Below are 20,240 nucleotides of genomic sequence, written 5' to 3' on the forward strand. Positions count from 1 at the left end.
TATAGATAAGAGGTGATGCGCTTGAATAAGGAAATGCAAAATGTAATCAAAGCTAAGAAAGAAGTATCTGCATAGTACAAAACATCAGAAAAGCTCAGGTTTGAGAGCTTGTTGTTGGGGAAAAAAATCAGAACGAGGTTGAGAGGATGGAAAGGCATAGTAGGGAAAGCAAAGGTCATGAAAGAGAGCAGGGGTGCAGAAGGGTTGAAGGTAAATAACAAGGCTGGGATGGTTTTCTTCACTTCAAATAAATATGAAATAAAGACTTCGAGAAGGAGACAGTAACTTATAAAAGATGGCACAGAGAATTTAGTAACATGCCATAAAGAGTGATGAAGTAAAATGGACTGAGGTATCTGCTTCTCTTTGAAGGTGCTGGGGAGAAGGAAGAGAGGATGCCCAAGGAAGGGGCATAATGTTCATCAGATGTTTTGTAAAACCAGTGCAAAATTATCACTGCTGTCTTTGGCTAAGCCTTGAGCCAGACCATACTGGTGGGTAACGTTGGGCAACTTCCCCGAGTAAAGGCAGTGACAGAATCCAGAATAGAGAATTGACAGCAGAGCTGAAAATAGCAGGAGAGCAGTTCCATCCAGGCGGATCATGAAAATGAATTGTGCTTGGTGGGTACAGACTGTGCAAACACCTGAGCAGAGGAGAGGAGGCGGAAAACAATTACACCCTTAGCTTCTTTGTTGTGCTAGAGCTGCAGTTGCTGGTAAAACCCAGAGTACGTACTGATTGCTCTTACTGGTGCATTTGGTAAAACGTTGCAGATGTCAATTAATATTATTTGTTTAACCACAGTCGCCGTGTCATTAGTCCTGAAACAACATAGTGCATGCTTTCTGGGGGACTGAATTGAATAGTCAGGTTTTGAATCTAACTTTTGTAGCTGCTTCAGAGATTTCTGTTAAAATGTGGGTTTATAAGGTCTTGCAACAAGTAGCATTGCTCAGTGATTCACAGCAGATTAGATCTTGTCTTTACGGCCTCCTGGGTAGTAGTACACTTACAGGACCATTTTACTCAGCTCACCACTTTCCCAGTGGTATTACCCTGTATTAACACTGTGCCTCTGTGAAAACGTCGATCAGCCCCAACATCTGCTCTCTTTAGATTTGCAAACCAAAACTGCAGGTGTATCAGTTCACTGGGAGGAGATGCAGGAGAGCCCTAAGCTCTTCCATTCTTTAAACCCTGACTTTTCAGGGCTCCTTTCAGTCTGGAACTTTTGGCATGATTTTAGAGAAAAGGGAAAGCCAGGGAATGGATTTGGTGTCTGTATGACCACAGAGATCCATTGCTGATGGTGAAAAGATGGTTTCTTTTTGCTAACTGTAATTTCATGGATCCACCATGCTTTAGGGAGCTGCTCTACTTGAAGTTTGTGATACATCAACAGGGTCCACGGTCTATGCACTGGTGTTTTAGTTGTAAAAACTGGTGAGTTTGTCTTTGCAGACCATCTTAGGGAGCAAGGGCAGGTAGTAGATGCATATATGTACTGAATCTACATTATTTAAATTTGCTTTAGGGCAATTTTAATGGATATTGAGACTTTCAAAGTGCATCAGCAGGTGATGGTTAGGGGAGAGGTGTTGTACTTGCGAGTTGAGCTGGACCTATTACATAGAAAAGAAAACATCCAAAAGCTATATAGGATCTTTACTTCTATTTCTCCTCATCCCCAAATTTAGTGTAAAAACACTCAGGTGAGAGCTGAGAAAGTAGAGATGTAGGATTGCGTTTTACTTTAACTTACAGGAGAGCACCATCTTTCCCTTTTGTCTTATCCCTTTTCTGAGCATATTATTACAGGAGGAGCTTAGCACTCACAGGGATGCTTGTACCAGTGCTTCTTTAGACAGTTCTCCCATCTGCAGTGGAGCTCCACCATCTTCCCACTTAGGCAATGACTTTAACGTTTTGTGATGGTCCATTAAAAACTATGGAGTTGGTAACAAAAGACAGTAGAGAAACCCGCTTCATTTTCTTTGTGCTCTGATTGCCATATGCTTTGGGCTGGAAGACTGCGAATTAATGAGGTTTTTGCGGTGGAACTGACAGACACTAGAGAAGGATAACAGAGCTCCCAGCTGAAACATGGGTAGAATGGACTTCTTGTCCATGAACAAGGATAATGCTTAAAAAACAATAACAACAAATGTCAGTTTTGGAATTAGAATGTAAATCTCTTATCTTCCAAGCATTTTTATCTCATGGTTTCTTCTGTAGTGCCTAAGTTCTTGCTTGTCAGCGCAGTGTCCGTGGTATGTGATCCTGGGAGCGTGGTAGGTTTCACACCTTGCTGTTACCCTGTTCCCAAGGCACAGTGTGGGATCGCTGGGGATGGGATTGGAGGACTGTGTTGATTCATTGCAAAAGATGTCTGCATTTCTCCATCAACTATGTGGGGAACCATGACAGACAATTTAGACTAGCTGCATAATATTTAGATGGCGAAAGTTGCATGAGATTAATCCAGTGCTGGTGTCAAAATGGTATGTGGAAAAATTGCAATGATATTTCAAATGATCACTAATGGGAATTTTGACAGAAGTTTCAAATGATAACATCTTTGTACTAAAATGGGAGCACAATGTTTTTCAGTGAAATTCTTGTCATTTTTGAAATCTGTTTTAAGACCAATTTTCAGTCAAAGTACTCTTCATATGAATTCAGAGTTCTGCTAACTTGCATACCGACTATAGCCAACAGAGAGAAACAAAATCAAATATACATCTGTAAATCTACTCCCATTTTTTTGCAGCCTTGAATATTACAGACATACAATTTGTCTTGTTACTCTCCTTTTTTAAAGTTTCTTATGATGCATTTGTACCGCATGGTGATTTTATGACGTCTGATGAATGTACAGAAGAGTTGAGCAACACTTTACATTTCAGTATGCTTAAATATGTTGTCTGTATGGCTAGTGTTGTCCAGTGGAAAAGATGTGGAATCAGGAATACATTCTAGCCATTGGGAGTAGATATAATGAATATAATTACCATTCTTTAAAAATCCCTTTAAAGTCTGTAAATGAAAAGACTGAGTACAAGACAATTAGTACTGCTGTTAATAGTATAGTAAGTTGCATTGTTTTTTTGTCGCTCTTGATTTAAAAAGAATATAAAAGTTTTGGAAAGAAAGTGATTTACAAGGTAAGTTAGTTCATGAACTTTTATTCAGAATGGTCTCCTAAACGTATGAACTTATGATTAAAGACACCGTTTACACATCATTAATATTTTGTGTATATGTACACATATACAGTTTTTCTGGTGCACTGTTCACACTCTTCAGAGAAGTAAATCTCCCACATGTATTGTCTCATTTTTATAAAACATGAGATGACGTACTGTAGATTCTATCCACCTGAAGCAAAGCTCAGCTAAAAACATTTTTCTTTTGAATCCAAAATATAAGATGACCTAAACCTGAATATCTTTTTTTTTTTTTTTTTAATCATTCATTTCCAGTGGTCATTTCTTCATCCTTTCCTGTTCTTTATAGATAGATAGGATAACTATCTTTGGCTCAAGTGAACAAAAGAAACACTTGTTAATAGCTACAGAGCACCTTTTATTTATGCATAACTGTCTTAAATTCATAGACCTATGCTACGTCCTTTTCAGGTCTTTCACAGCAAGGTCCCTTGGGGACGTATTCATCCTGTCTGTTTTAAGTTTCTAATTTAGGAGTGGCTCAAAGAGCTGAAATGTGATTTGTGATTTTGGCTCTATTAACTGAAGAGAAGTAAGTTCTTCCTTAAGGGCTGTTCAGAGCACTTCAGCCACACACTGTACGTAGACAGTGTCTTGGTCCCACTTAAACAATTAACTTGAGATTCTTTTCACCTGTCATTAGGGTCATTCTGGGTCTCATGACTTTTCAAGTTATATTATTGCAATAAGCTCAGACTTTCATAACATTATTATACTGTGGCATCACAGGAAGGATTAGCAAATGTTCTCCTCACAACCATTAGCCCTAGGGACTTTTTCTTTGCTTTTGTTCTGTGTGATTCTTAACTAGCTTAGTTTCCTGCCTTGAATTGCAAGTGTGAAATTGTCTACAGGAGATTTTGTGTATTTCATCAGATGTCCAGCTTAATCAGCTCGTTGTCTGTCTGTGTGAATTGCTCTAAGTATAAATTCCTTTGTTGTCTGTCTAAACACATGATTTAGTGCAACTCCTAGTGTGCTTGCCTTGAGCATGGGTGATTGTCTGGAGCTGGGAGCAACATCAGCACTTAGAGAAAGATACCTCCTGCATTTGCGAAGTTTGTATTTATTAATACAAATATAGCAGAGCTTTTGAAGGATTCACCAGCAAAACCATTTTGGAATGCAGATATGGCATTTGATAAATACAACAACGTGGCTGTATTTTTTGGGTGTGAAAATTTCACCCAAACAATGAGCAGAGTATGAGAATCATTGCTTTACATGAGCAAATGAATATTTAATATACATCCAAATCCCGTTTTTCAGAACTGTATGTACATCTGTCTTCACAATTATTATCTGATTCCATGTTTAATTAAGTCACGACTAAAACCTTTTTGACTGAGTTACTGCAGAATCACACCTCAGGTTTTTATGTTTTATTGTGATGATTCTTTTTAATTGAATCTAAATCATGCCTACGTCCATATTTTGCAAAGTGCTTCTAAATATTAATGCTTTACTGCGTAGGAGCTACTGTCTACATAGCTAGCAGGGAGGAAACAAACTTAATGGAATCTGTATTCTGCTTCATTATAAAACCCTTCAGAAATGAGCCCAGCAGGCCTGGCTGTGACCTCCGTAACCTGACTGCCTTTCCCAAGCAACTGGTTCTTAGATAACGCTTTTGCAATGAATTGGATACCGGGGCTGGGATTGCCTGACCAAATCAGATCAATGGCCCAGCTCGCTGAGTACCTCCTTTGACAGAGCTCAGCACCAGCTGTTCCAGAGGAAGATCAAAATATTCCCTTGGTGGACAGTCATGACATAATCTGCCCGCTGGGGTGCTTCCTTTCTGTGCCTGAACTGCAGAACATACTGGGAGAGTATCAAAAGACTGATACCTGTTATTTTATTGCCTTATCTAAAGTAACTTTGAATGTCCTTAAAAATATGAACTTTTTTTTTTTGTCTTGAACACAGCTTCCCACTTTGCCTTGCTGTCATTTTGCTGCAGTGGTTTCTGCGGGTTGTATGAAAGAGCATTGCTCTGATTTCCTTTGGTATTTTCTTTCAGTTCCTTGGGTTGCCCCACTTGTTAGTTGTAGGATTTCATTTGTCATTTTATCCTCCTTTAATCTTTTATACCTTTGTCACAACCTCATTTTTATCCTGGTTTTGACTGTTAGTTCTTGCCTCAGTTTATGTGAACCTGACGAATCCAAGGCGGCTGTTACTTCCCAGGGTGACGATGGCTCTGGTAAAGGAGATGCTCTTCCTGCAAAGACCCCAAACCAAGCAACATCTGTGGTCTGCGTATAGCTCTGTAATAATTTATAGAGATGGCAGTGAATTTAATGAACGTTGAGTTTGAGTGAACACTAACTTAAAGATCTAAACATTACATCTTAAGTACAAACAAGAGGGCACGTAGGAGCAGGAATAGCTCTGATACTCTTTCATTTTTTACTACTATAAGTATTCAATTACCCACTTGAAGGAATCGGCAGATAAAATAAAGCACTGACAAACTCCTCTTTATTGTTACTGTCACTTTTTTCTTTCCTTCTTTCAGATGATCATTCAAGGGTGAGATTGCAACTGCTGGATGGGGATCCTCACTCTGACTACATCAACGCCAATTACATCGACGTAAGGCTCATGGACATTCCTGAAGTGACAAACACTCCTGCTGACAAGTCTGCTTACCAATTTGGTGCATCTCATGTAGGGACAGACTGCTGGTCTGATATGAATGACAGCTGAAAGTTATACAGACATCATGTTGTGACAGGGAGAAGGTTCTTGGCCTCCAGTTTATTCTTTCTGACCAGTCTAGACAGATGGAGATTTCCTGTGTCTGACAGATCCACAAACATAAGTGGAATGTGGGCTAAATGCACGATGTATGTGAAAATCAATATCAGCCCCTCGCAATAACGTTAACAGATATCTGATATTTACTGACTGCATACAAAGTCGTAGGACAGAAGGCATAAGTGGATTGACATTTTTTTTTAGAGTATTGTAAAATAACATTTAAAAAGCGAACTCTTGCACACACAGAATGGTCAAATGAACATGCATTTCTTTCATGCATCTCCTAATGCTTAGGAACATGATGCTGTTCAGAAGAGTTTCTTTAATAGAAGAAACTGAAAAATGCACTTCATAAAATTACATACTACTAGCATTCAGTGTTATCATACAGGGGCAAACCCACCCCTTTCTTGTTTTTCAAACACGAAGATGCATTTTTCTGTGTTAGTTTTCAGAGCTGACCATGGATTAGTTATAGCACTTTTATTCTTTGAACAAATAGTGAAAACTGCTTCGTTCCTGTTTTCTCTTTGCTATGATGAGATCTTCTGATTTTGTGGGGGTTTTATTACTCAACCTGAGTGAGATACCATCACTTAAAATTTCACGGGGCAGCCTAGTTCTTTATTTTCATGTGTTCAACAACCATTGTTAGTACACCGTTAAGTGTATGACAGTCGTTGGTATCTGGAAGGTATAAAATGCATGCTCTTGTGCTTTGTTTAACTGTGATCTCAGACCATCATCATATTTTTCTTGTTTTCCAGGGGTACCACCGGCCTCGTCATTACATTGCAACTCAAGGCAAGTTCATTCTTGTATGTCTATATATTTGTAAAACCTCTGCTGTTTTAAATTGCTGTAGGAGTTATCTCTAGGGTGACATCTTCTGTTCTGGGAACATCTGAAGTTCCGAGATATTTAAGACACTCAAACACAAAATCTCAGCTGCAGGAGTAAGACTTAGAGGTGGCAGTGCGACCTATAATGTGCCCTTTGTGCATGAAGTATGTGATTCGAACTAAAAGGGACTTAACGGAGCTTGCGTTTACCTTCTGGAGTGAAATTGCTTGGGGAAGGCAGTATGAATATGCCTGAGACTGATGAATTTTTGTTGGTGGGAACTATTAGAAAATGCATTAGAACACCATCTTCTGTAAATTAGTTGAAATTTCCTCTGCCTTCAGGGGTTTTTTTTAAAAAAAAAAAAAAAAGGAAAGAAGCTAACCAACACAATTCAATGTTGAGAGCTATCAACGTTAGATGATGAGCCTCCCTACTCCTGTTCCGTGCACTAGGATGCTGTTTTCCTGCATCGCTGGGCAAACTGTTTTGCTGTGACCACTTCCTCTACCATTATTTGTTCTCATTTCACTGCATTCCTTCCTTTCCTACATATGTGTTGTTACTATAAATGACCCCATTCTTAAGTTCCACTTCATGACTTTCTTGCTGGTTTGTCCCTGTTGAAGGAGTAAAGGAACATATCAGAATAAAATTGGTATATGGGTTTATAAGGGTATAGGGAATGCAGCAATGCAAAGAACATGGAGGATGGAATTTGGACAGGATTGGGTGACGTTTGGGTGAAGGATTTCACCTGCAGCATAGAGGAGAAGAAACAGTCAGAGAGAGCCTCTAGTCTAATAAATCTGTTGCTGTTTGGCTGTTGGAGCCTGAATTTTTTTCCTCTGGGAGGACTTCAAAAAATGGTGGATTTATGCATGTTTTCTCCTTCATAATTAGTAAATATTAAAATGTGAAATAGAGGAATTTGTGTTGCATCACATGAAAAAATTTCAATACAGCCTTAATTCCACAGTGACTGCATGGTGCATCCAACTCCCATTGCTTATATGTGATTTCCTACAGGAGCTATCTCCGCTGTTTACAATACAGCCATCACCTCCGTTTCCAGCATGCTAGAACTTTAAATACCTGCTGCAAGGAAGGATGAGGTGTCTGATGCCTCAAAGAGCTCTAGGCTGTTTAGTGTCTATAACCCTGAATCGTGGAGAGATGCCCTGAAAGGGAGAGGAGGATCATGTTGGAACAGGGCAGTGGCTAGGAAATAGCTGAAATGGGTTGTTGGCATTAATTACACTCTCTGAAGATGTCCTTTTGTCTTTTCTGTTGCCCCAGGGCCGATGCAAGAGACAGTGAAGGATTTCTGGAGAATGATTTGGCAAGAAAACTCTGCAAGTGTTGTCATGGTCACCAACTTGGTGGAAGTGGGCAGGGTAAGGGTACCATTTTCCCAGCAAATACAACCAAACCAGTATAGCACCATGTTGCTGCTGCAGGCACGCTCGGCAAGTGAAATGCTTTTTGCTTACTGTAGTGAGGGAATGAATGAATCCATTCAGGGTTTTTTCCTTTAAAATGCTAGATTTTGTAATACTTAGCTGCATCCATTCCAAACTAATAAGGATCTTGTTTCTGGTGTAAGCCTTGACTTTAGCGGAGTTATACAAATTTATGCTAGCTGAGGAGCTGTCTCCTTTTCAGTACAGAGGGAAAAATGTGCTTTTATAATAATTATTCTTTATCTGTATAATTTGAATACTTCCCTACCCTCAAAAAAAATCCGGAGGGGAGAGGACGTGTGACTGGTGTTTGAGCTGATCAAAAGAGCTCTTTAAATGACGCTTCGAAGCCAAGAGTTTCTAATCATTTCAGAATATCACTATTCCATGGTGGTGTGAGACCATGCACAGCTGCATCCTGGGGCCACCCAGCATCCTTGGCCTCCTAACCATCCACAGCTTCACTCTGTTGGACGCAGGTGGACCAGGAGTCCCTGTGTAAGCACAGAGCGATTGCCAAAGACCAGGGTGGGAGTAAATGTGGATAACTCAAAGGGCACAGGCTCACTGTGGCCAGCTCTAGGGGATAAGAGAATGGCACACCTGGGGTGTGCTTTCCTTAGTGTATTCTCCCCACTCCTGGTAGTGAAGACTCTTTGGTTTAGAGAGATTCTCAGCCAGAAACCATAACTTTAAAATGTTGTCCTTCTGTTTCTCACCTTCCTGTTGTACTAAAAAAAAAAAAAACAAAAAAACATTTAAGCAATTGATTGTTCACAACTGTTAGTAATTCAGCTGCTTTTTATTTGATTTCCTTTAGATCTCATGGTTGAATGCCACCTGATTCTGTTCATTTATTGTTATTTATTTTATTTTATTTTACTTTCTACTGACACTTCAATTTGAAATAAACTCTTTTGTGTAAAAAACAAAAAACCTAAATTAATAATGTTTTATATTTATAAATCCTCTTCCGTTTATGACTAGAACTGGAATATGAAAGCTGCTCTGTAGTGTACCTAGTCAGCTCAGCTTTTAGGTGCTGTTTCACCCTTTCATGCTACAACATTTAATAGCTTCACAGCTTTTTTTATCCTATATGTCCCTTCTAGAGCTTCACAGCCCCAGTTTTTATTTTTTATTTGGTTTTGCACATGGCTTCTGAAAGTAGCTAAGCTTAGGATGTGTTCACATGATCAGGAGATTTCTTTCAGGAGCCTAAGCTCAGGCACATCATAAATGTCAAATTTGTGTCCTTATCTGATAAGGGATGCTTTAAACTCAAATAAATTTAATGCATCAGCAAGTGTTGCACAGTCCCTATGAACTGAAATTGTTTAGCTGTACAGAGACCGTTTGAAATCACAGTAACAATAACAAGAACACTTTTTTCTTAAAGGTGGTGATGGTAGTGACTGCCAGGTGTTCTGTAAACCTGACATATGGTCTGGGCTTCTGTGGAAATTTAAGAAAGGCTATCCTAAAAAAAAAAAAAATTAAATTAATGCTTTAATTTGTATTCACTACAGAGGAAACTTCTGTATTTCTTAAGGGAGTTTTGATCTCATTTATTTGCTCAGTTTTGGCATGGTCTGTACATCACGAGAAAGTCCACTTTGTGTCATCTTCAGCTTGAAAGTGGAGTAAAATGTGTCAGCTCTGTCTCAACTTGAATGACTTTCTCTCAACATTTTCTTTCCCTCCTGCCAGGTGAAGTGTGTTCGGTACTGGCCAGATGACACAGAGGTCTATGGCGATATTAAAGTCACACTAATTGAGACAGAACCACTGGCAGAGTATGTCATACGCACATTTACTGTACAAAAGGTAAGGAAATCTTCAGTCAGCTAAAATTTTGTCATAACACTCAATTTTTGATCTGACATGAACTCTGGGAAGCATATCCAGAGATACGGAGATAGGAACATTTACAGTATGGCTAGGTTTCACCTCAGAAACCTAAATTTTTGACAGGTATTCCAATTTTGGACAAATGATTTTACTCAAATATTGTGATATAGCCACAAAAGTAGAATCTACAGTGCATGAAGTTTAAATGCATGCAAAAGCCAGCAGGTAGTTGACTGTATGCCAGGAATAATAACTATCCCATTTCACAGTGGAAAATTATAGATGAAGAAAAGATACCAGTTAAATAGATGCCAGAGGTGATCCCTTTTCAATAGAAATAAAATATGATACAGGCTCGACTACAAAAATTGTCCCTAAATCAGCAGGATTCAGAAGATTTGTTATATATATTTAATAATCAGATGTCTAAATATCAAGAGTATTCTAGGTCTGTCCAAATCACTCTCCAAACACTCACTAAGTGGTTTTAAAGCTTTTCAAAAATTCCTACTAAGACAACTTAAGTTTAACCACAGTGGGAATATTGTTCCAGTTTACTAACATACCAGGTCCACCTTCCACTGAATCACTAAAAAACCTGGTAAGAAATGCTAATGCCAAAATCTGACAGGTTAGTGGACTCTCACATATGTTTTCTGTGCAATAAAATGTCACAGCTAACTGACAATCGTGTGTTACCCTTGGCAGGACGTATACAAGTGGTGTCAGTTTTCCTGCACCAGTAACTTGGTTTTACCAGGAAGGCCAAGTGACGGGGTTGAGTATCAGTTTCTGCCCTATTTGGTAGGAGGTAGCAGAAAATCTCCTGTTGCCTAGGGTTTGTGTATTATTTAGGTGTTCATTCCCCAGTCTGTTGCTTCAGTGCCTCAAGAAAGATTTGAGAGTGATGGTTTGGAGATATCACCAAAGCAGACTGGATAAGTGCAGACCTGGTATGTTGGGATTGACATCACTCTGTAATGGTCCTAATCAGCTGGTTTTGAACCCTAAGACCACAGGTTTGACACAGGTGCTGACATTCACCTTCATAGTCCTTGGTTGTATGTTACCCGGTTCATTTGTAGTTGGAACGCATCTCAATCCTTCACCTTGAAATCTCTTGGAGTGAAAAGTGGTATAGGACATGTTCCTGCACGTAATTAGAGCTAGCTGCTTGTTCAGCCCTCTGCGTGAGGGAAGGGAGCACTGATGAGAATATGCTGATTGCAGTCTGATGGAAGAAAAATAGAGGCTGTGTTGTCTCCTCAGAAAGGCTACCATGAGATCCGAGAGATTCGGCAGTTCCACTTCACCAGCTGGCCGGACCATGGGGTTCCTTGCTATGCCACGGGCCTCTTAGGCTTTGTTCGGCAAGTGAAGTTTCTCAACCCCCCAGAAGCAGGACCTATTGTTGTGCACTGCAGGTATGCAAACTCTCTGTCTGAGCCTTTCGTCCATCAGCTTTTTCAGCTTTTTTCCTTCTTCTCATCTGACAATAACCATGTTTTGTTTGTTTAAGAGTATAATTTGTGGGCCTCCCAGGGAAACAAAGTAGAATCTGGTTTTCTTTTCTAATGTGGCAGCTCTGGAGCTTAGCTGGCGTGAACTGGAGATGATATAAGTAGGTCAGAGAGGGCTATTCGGATGTAGAAGACTCTCTGGTGGCCCATACTCTCTTAGATGCTCATAGTAGAGCTGGGAAAATGGTAAATATCTGGGACAGCCAGTCTAGTCATTATCTGCAAGAAATCTCACGTGGCAGTAGGGATGATGCCTACAAAAAAAAAAAAAAAGAGTTCTGCAGACAGGGAATTTTAAAGCAACTTTGCTTTTCTGTACCCACGTGCACTGCAGTTCAGCTTTGTACTAGGGTACACTAGGTTTTATCTCAAATGTTTTTTTTGTCTTCCTGGGTCTGGATACCTGCCATGTGCATCTTAGCCTTCTCAAAGCCCAGGATCTGGAATGGGGATTTCAGACTGAAAACCTGCCCAGTGTCTTCCAGCTAGTAAATAAGAGGCGAATGCCTGAGGAAAACTGACTGCTTCGTTTACAGCCATGAAAATTATTGATTTGCATGCTGGCTACCTCCCCGGCTGCTGCTGCTACTGGTGTGTGCTCTTTCAGCACCATCTTCTTCCAATTGAGCTTAAGACCCTACTGTGCAAGGCAGTACATGAATATGTAGGAGAGTGTCCCGATATGCAGAACTAACAGTCAGAGATGCAATCCGACATGCTAATGGTGGAGGGAGAGCAGAGACTCCCAGGGCTGCCATCAGAGCCAGGAAGAGAAACCAGCTCTCCTGACTTCTTCTAACTCTCCTAGTATTATCACCAGCAACTTGCAGCAAAGGAAAAATTGGGGGGAGGTGTTATGCTAGATTGGATCAGTAGTTTATATAATTTATGTGGATGATGCATTGTGAATCAGAAGACGGTAACAGACCTCAGAAAGAATTTTCTGTGTTAGTGAGTGTTGGACATAGGTAGGTGTCCTTTCTTTGGCTTTCCAGATAAAATGATTGCTCCTGTAACACACCATAGTTAAGCAAACCCTCGTTGTTATATGACTTCAAATTCAGAGTGCCTGGCTGCAGAAAACAAGTTTGGATTTGGAGCAGCTACTTGTGCAGTGCTTTGGTCAGAGCTCAGTGCACCTGTTCTGGAAAGGAGCCATGGATGGAGCACGAGGGTACAGAGCAGAGCTGGCTGCCCCCAGATCTCACCCTGAGCACTCCACAGGCACCTACCTCTTAGTGCCACCCTCTGAGATCAGGAGGAGAGAGAGAGAATATGCCCCACAATCGTTTTAAAAAGGAAAATCAGCTAAATCTTTCAACAGTTTGGGGTGGTTTTTGTTTTTCTTTTTGTTTATTGGTTGTTCTTTTTTTTCCTTTTCTTTTTTTAATGAGCAAGCAATGAATCGGATTTATAATAAAATATGGCTAAACCAGAGGAGCTGGCAGAAGGGAATTCTTTCAGAGATCTCAGGGCTTGAATTTGCTGCCTTGGTGCTGTGACATGGGTCTGGCCTTGGAAGGAGTCTGAACCTGATTCATTGTCACCAAGAAAGCAAGGAGAAATTTTTCATCCTTCACATTTTAATGAATAAATGCCATTTCCTCTCTGTTATTTATCTGCTTTTGAATTTTAATGACTTGCTTTAAGTGGTAATTACCAAATTCTCCCTACCGATGCCTGGCTGGATATTATCACTATTCGATATTTATGAAGTGCCAGGGTCCTCTAAATATAGAAATGTTATAACTATTTGTTAAAATTCTGAAAAGCTGAGAGATAAAGAGAGAGGAAATGCCACTTATTCATTAAAATTCTGCAAATGAAAAATATCTTCTCTCTATTCAGCAGTTGATTAATCTGGTCCATTAATTTATGGTCATTCATATCTCCTTGCTTTCGGCTCTGCTGGAGTTTTCATGCAACTGAAGTTTCCCTGATTCAAGCTGAGTTTTCCTTCTTTCTTCGGTATAATGTGAAGAGACGTTCTCCTCTTTTCATCCTTCACACCTAAACAGCTTTGGATGATTTTTCAGGTGGGAAGGAGGACACAATGACAACACACTTTGCAGGAGATGGTCTGATTCTCACATGCAGCTGGGAGTTCTAAACTGAAGGGTTTGAGTGGCCTCAGGCTCCCCCCTCTGTAATTTTAAAATCCACAACTTGAAATCAGCCTGCCTGGGACCCAACCTCCTCCTGATTAAAAAGGGAAAAGAAGTGTTTGAGGCAAAGGACCGTTTCATCATGCCCGCTTGAATAAATGGGCATACCTTTTCCAAGTCGCATGGAAAGAAAACCCTTGGAAAAGCCCCCCCAGCTCCCCTGCCCTCCCAGGCTATATCTTTTTGCAACCTGAAGGCTGCTCTCCCACAGTTTGATGAGAGGTGTGCAGGTGAACTGACCCGTAAAACCAAAACAAATGTTTTTCTGAGTAATGTTTCTGTTGATTTTCCGGAAAACAAAACTTTCTTTCCCCCTTCCTGGGTCTGTTTCCCTTTCAAGAAACATTCTTTCACCTCATTCCCTTAAATCCTAAGCCAATTTAACTGGACACGAGAGGGGAGCAGCTTCCAGAAGACAGCTGTGTTTGTAATAGTTATTTTCTCCTCCATAAAGCCCTGCCTCTCCACAGTCCCCTGATCACTGTCTTCTCTTTTTTAGTGCCGGGGCTGGGAGAACAGGGTGCTTTATTGCCATCGACATCATGCTTGACATGGCAGAGAACGAAGGCGTGGTAGATATATTTAACTGTGTGCGAGAGCTGCGCTCCCAAAGGGTCAATTTGGTGCAGACGGAGGTAGGTGCCAGCAGGTCTCCTCTTACCATGTGCTGCTTTCCCGTCGGCTCCTCTGCTCGACAGGAGCCCAGCATTTCATTAAGTCAACACTTGCCTCCTCTGTGATGAGATTATACACAACTTTCTTTGCTAAACATGGCCAGATGTACGCTGAATCACATTCACCCGCAACTACTCAGGGTCTCGAGACAGGAAGGCAAACCTTGAAGTTTAGTTCTTAGCATTGCTGATTACTTTTATTCTCACAGTAGAAAAGCCAGCTCCTGAATCCTCTCATGGCTCATTCATAGGTGTACTGCAGACTCAGATAGTACCCATTTTGTATAAATTGCAAGCTAAAAAAAATGAAGCATCTTTGATTTAAGCTTAGGGTGCCAATGAAGCAAGCTGCTCCATCACGTACCATTTAGCAGCTACACAAACTCCCATGGGACTGCTATTCCACTACACAAGCTTTACGTGTGTGCTTCCCCTCCTGAGGGACAGAGCAGTCATCTGGAACAGAGAAGGACTTAAACTTTGCTGGACTTCCCATATCCCATATTTTGTTAAGGGAAATAACTTTTCCCAGAAAACCAGATTCTCCAGGAGTTTTGAAAAGACAGGTGGAGCAGACTTGTTAGTCCTGTAATTTTTGCTGCTGGTATCATAGGTCTGAAGCACAATCCATTCCTGGCAATGAAGAGACCATTGCCTCGCGATTGCCAACAGACAAGCTTTACACCCTGATTTCCTCCTTGGCCCAGTCCCATTTTGTCCCAGCATTTCTGAGACTGGTGACTTCCCATTTGACTTGTAAATTTGAAACGAATACATGAGACCTCACATTCAATGATGGATGAAATATGCTCACAAAGCTGTCACATAGCACATTGTGTAATTTGTCTCCACATGAAACAGCGCCAAATATGCATAGCAGGCATGACTTAAGGAAAAAAAAAAAAGTGTGATATTTCATGATCTATATTGAAAATACAACTTTAATATTTTATCCCCTCCCCTGTACAGGAGCAGTATGTATTTGTCCATGATGCCATTTTGGAGGCATGTCTCTGCGGCAACACGGCCATTCCAGTTTGTGAGTTCAGATCCATATATTACAACATCAGCAGACTAGATCCACAGACTAATTCCAGCCAGATAAAAGATGAGTTTCAGGTAATTTCATGTATCTATCTCGGTCATTGCAGCTGGGGTACTGAAGGTGTTTAACAATTTCTGTGTGTCATTTTATGGTTTCCATCACAGCAGGGAAGGGGGACACTGAATTGAGGTCTGATTTCAGGTGATTTTTGTTGTGTTACTACTGGATCAGGCAGAGGTTTGTTTTTAAGCTTGGGGTTTTTCAGTCTCTGGCAAGGAACGTTTCCCATCACTTCAATAGAGCAAGGATACTAATTTTTACGGATAACATTGTACTTCTCATTTCAGCAAATATTTAGTTGTTCATTTCCTTCTGTAATTTATGCAGAAACATTTATGCTTCAAGGTGCCTTATGCACTGTTCTTGTGGCTTGTATGTTGCTTCAGAGTCTTGACAATCAACTTGTTGATGTAATTCCATACAAAGAGAGAGTGAAGAGTGAGCTCAGTGAGCATTACTTTCTTTAGTACTAATTCTTGATGAACTGAAGCCCTCAGTTCACTCTGTATGTTTTTACAAGTGCCTGGTGGCCAGAACTGGAATGACATATAATAAAGCAAGTGCTGGAGTAGCACTGTTTACCTGGGGCAAGTGATGAAATGAGGAATGCTCCACATTGTGTTAACACCACTGCTTATCCCACCCTGATAAACTGAGGCTTGGAACACACAAGCCACTAGCTCTGTGGAGTTGTTCCTCTTGCACAGCAGAGAACTCACCCTCCAGAATTGTGAGCTGAACTTTCTACCCTTATTCCCAGTATATCTTTAAGTCCCCTCAGGATTTTCAACTGACACCAGCATGTGGAAAAACGTAATATTGTGGGCAATTTGGAGGAAGGTGATTTGGACTGAAAGGAGAGAGAGAGAGAGACCTCTGCTATTTATTAAGAGTCTGTTCTAAATCAACAGTGAAAAGATGGAGATTCCTTTAACTGTGGGAGATGTCCCTCCATTTCCCAGCAAAGTGCCTTTTCAGGAGCCCCAGTCTGAGTCAGGTGTCTCTTTTGCTCCCTCTCTATGCAACAAGAGAATGTGTTTTATCTGAAACCTTGCAGAGAATCATCAGGGTTGATATAGTGAGATAAAGTATGTGGATCTCAACTGATGACAGTTCAATTAAAAAAAAATCTGGTTTTATCAAGTGATATCAGATCTGTAAAAGTGTTTCTGGTTCTGGATGCTTGGCGTGAAGGAACCAAAGCCTAACTTCATCAAATGCTGTTATGGTATTAAAAAATGTCACCGTTCAGTGTGCTTATTTTGTCATGATACGAAGTGAGATTTGTTGCCTGTGTGCTTGTTCTTTTGAGCTGCTAGGGGCTGGCAGCTCCTTTGGGAAGGAAATGCTCCTCCGTACCTTGCATGAGAAGTTTGTTTGCTGTCTAGTTGTACAATGTTATTTTTACAGGATTTTAGCTTGGAGCATTCTCCATCCCTAATTGTCTGAATTTAATGCAGAAGATGGTATCTTTTTCTACAATCTTTATGAACCACTTGATCTAACTACATGTGTTGGTGCAATTTGTATTATTTAGGTCTCAGTGTCCCTCAGGTAAGACTGGATGGATTTCTCATGCACTACACATCGCCTAAACATACAAGAGCTCATCCAGGAGAGCTTTCATAATTTGAGTAAGCACAAATACAAGGGAGTGAGAGGAAGGACATAACATAGACAGGAGTAAATCACTAACAAGTCACCTGCCTAATTATCTGCACTGTCAGAGATTTCAAATTTCATGTTGCTTCCCCTGCCAGACTGGATGCTTCCCATCTCTAAACAAAGGGACTTTATGTAGAATAAAGTTTTTGCATAAATTCAAAAATTATGCATCTACTTTATGCATAATTTAGAGCAACTATATTATTTCAAATTTTACTTACTTTGTGTATGTTCCTATATGTTTGTCCTTTCTCCATTCATAACCTCCCTGTAGAAGTCAATCTCTTTGTAAAAATTATTGGCCCCTAAATATTCTGTGTTCATCTGGTGGTTGCAAAGGACTTCACTGTTTGACTGCGTGGGCTTTGCTTAGGAGAGGAAAACATGACAAGTAAAAGAGGAATGCCATCAGATAGCCACTGATCTACCACAGCTTAAGTGACAGTGTTAAGATGCGTTCACTTGGATTTGCTGTTTTTGACACCTGCTGAGTAACCTGGGGCTGGTTTGTCAGGAGGCATCCGCAGTGGATAACACAAAAGAAAATTACATTTAAAGAAACACATTCTGTCAAGCTGTGGGAAAGATAGATAAAGGGTAAAAGACCGGCAGCAAGACCCCAGAGATAAGGTATGGCTAGGTAAGGCAAGCATACCGTGTGTTTCTCCACAAGGAAAGGAGCAATCTAAATAATAGAGGCAACAGCTCGACTTTCATGTTTAAAAACAAACAAGCAAACTAAAGCCCCCTTCCACACACACACACACCTCCTTTCTCTTATTTTTTTGTGTGTATTGTTCAGACAAATCAATAGTTTGACCGAGGAATCACCAGAGGACGTGAACCCAGTCAGACGGGTTGGGCGAGCACAAGGTGCTCGTGCACAGGGTGCACTTGGAGGGACAGGACGTGTGTGTCCACCCCAGGGATGGCAGACACGTGAGGAGGTTTCACTCCATGACCAGATCAAAGCTGCAACTTGTCCACCCCAGGGATGGCAGAAACATGAGGAGGTTTCACTCCATGACCAGGTCAAAGCTGCAGCTTGTAACCGTGATGGCTATTTCCAACCTCTAGAAAGAGCAGAAGTGTTAACTAGCTGCTGTGGGGTTTTACAGCTGGAAATCGTTAGAAGGTGGTTAGTGCCCTGCATTTCTGCTGGAGCTTGCCGTGTTTGGAAGAGCACCTCGGGAGGATGTGCAAACTGCGATGTATTATAACTGCAGCAAGCTCCCCCGTGCTCATTCTTTTTCATTCTCTGGGATCACAAAGATCTGCTCTTCTAAGTACCTTCAGAATAAACATATTGTGCAGATGGCATCCTTTTTGGATGTGAATTCAAAGACACTCAGCCTGCTTCTGTCTTCCCTTCTTCCCTCCCCACTTTCACAGACTCTCAATATTGTGACACCGCGTGTTCGGCCAGAAGATTGCAGCATCGGGCTTCTGCCAAGGAACCATGACAAGAATCGCTGCATGGATGTGTTGCCCTTGGACCGGTGCCTGCCTTTCCTCATCTCGGTGGATGGCGAGTCAAGTAACTACATCAATGCTGCACTCATGGATGTAAGCAGCTCTCCGCGGACCCCACTGATCCTAGTCCGCACCAGGTTTATTCATTCTTGGGTTTCTCTTCTGGGAGAAATGGATCCAAAGCAAAAGGACTTTTATTTTCCCTGCAGTTTTTGAGTCTGATCTGTCCAGGCTGGGCAAAGCCACATGGATTTTCTCTGCTTTACAGAAGTGTGTCACTTGGTAATGTGGTAAATCACAGTCTATGTCATTCTGCCTCAGGCTGCTGCAAAAATTTTGTCTAAGAAGCCTTTGAGCATGCAGTCTGAGGTTGTATGTTAGAAAGGCAGACGAACAAAGAAGTGGTGGGCCAACTCTTCCCACTGGTTGATGCATAAGTTGGAAAAGAAACGTTCACGGGGAGCTGCCAGGTCAGCTCTTTGAAAAGAGTAGTTTGCAGTGTGGAGAGTGATTTATTTGAGCTACTGCAGTTAAGAATATGGGAGTACAGGGATTGGATGTGCAAAAAACTTCAGGGCTGAAGGACACGAGTAAAACTGATGCGAATCTGTCTGAAGGCGTTTGCCCTCGCTTTGTTTATAGGCTAGAACCTCACAGCACAGGTCATTTTTATGGGGTGGCTTATGCTGATGGTTTCTTTTTGCTGTGGTGCTTAGCTGCCTTTGGATAGGGATGCCTTTAAAGGCACTAATTATTGCAGTTGGAGTGTCTGTAAATACAGTCTGGGGTGAAGTGTCATCATTTTTTCCCAAGTGATGTTGAATAGGGTCATTTATTATTTTTTTTTAATTTTGTCTGTTCTTTCAGTCTTTGGGGAACAGTGATAGTACTGCATTTATGAGGTTAAGTCAAATGATCATAGAACTAATTTTAGAGAATTTCTTTTTTTCTTCAGAAAATTGTGATGTCTTCACTGCAAATATGCCCAAGGAACTTTTTTTTTTCTTTTTTTTAAATCGTGTTTCATGCCTTAGCAAATCTGTAGAATCAATTCTCTTGTTTCTTAGGGACTGGGAAAGTGCTTGCACATTTTGGCCCTCATTACCACAAAGCACTTTGCTAATATTTGTATCCTTCCATACAAAAATCCTAATTGCGTTTGTTTGTGTATATAAACTTTGTATGAAGAAAGAGGGAAATCCCTTCCAGACTGATCATTTCCCAACAGCTTTCCTTTTCCCACCAATTTTTCACTTCCCATCACCCTGCCCATGCGTGCAGCCACCCCACAGAGCAGTGCAGGACACGATGCCCTGTCCCCCTCCCAGGGGGACACTCCCTGGGCCACTCACACTTGCACCCACAGCTGGCTCATGTGGAGGAGAAAAGGCAAGCCCCCACGGCTGCCATCTTAATACAATGGGTATTTATTTATTTACTTACTTTAAATCCAAAATCTTAATCTGTGTCTTTTTTTTTAAAACC

The 20,240-nt window shown here is 40.9% G+C and overlaps 1 protein-coding gene across 16 annotated transcripts in view; it reads left to right on the forward strand.

Moving 5' to 3' along the window:
- The window catches only part of PTPRT (protein tyrosine phosphatase receptor type T), a 571,615-nt gene that overhangs the window by 536,665 nt on the left and 14,710 nt on the right, over positions 1-20,240 (forward strand). For all 16 annotated transcript variants that reach the window (XM_066978461.1, XM_066978465.1, XM_066978464.1 and 13 more), the window contains 8 exons: positions 5,752-5,828; positions 6,764-6,800; positions 8,139-8,236; positions 10,013-10,129; positions 11,423-11,577; positions 14,338-14,473; positions 15,482-15,631; positions 18,675-18,848. In XM_066978461.1, coding sequence (XP_066834562.1) covers positions 5,752-5,828; positions 6,764-6,800; positions 8,139-8,236; positions 10,013-10,129; positions 11,423-11,577; positions 14,338-14,473; positions 15,482-15,631; positions 18,675-18,848 — 944 coding nt within the window. The remainder of the gene's footprint in view (positions 1-5,751; positions 5,829-6,763; positions 6,801-8,138; positions 8,237-10,012; positions 10,130-11,422; positions 11,578-14,337; positions 14,474-15,481; positions 15,632-18,674; positions 18,849-20,240) is intronic.

The sequence above is a fragment of the Anser cygnoides genome, chromosome 16 (genome assembly GCF_040182565.1).
Source record: "Anser cygnoides isolate HZ-2024a breed goose chromosome 16, Taihu_goose_T2T_genome, whole genome shotgun sequence".
Taxonomy (NCBI): domain Eukaryota; kingdom Metazoa; phylum Chordata; class Aves; order Anseriformes; family Anatidae; genus Anser; species Anser cygnoides.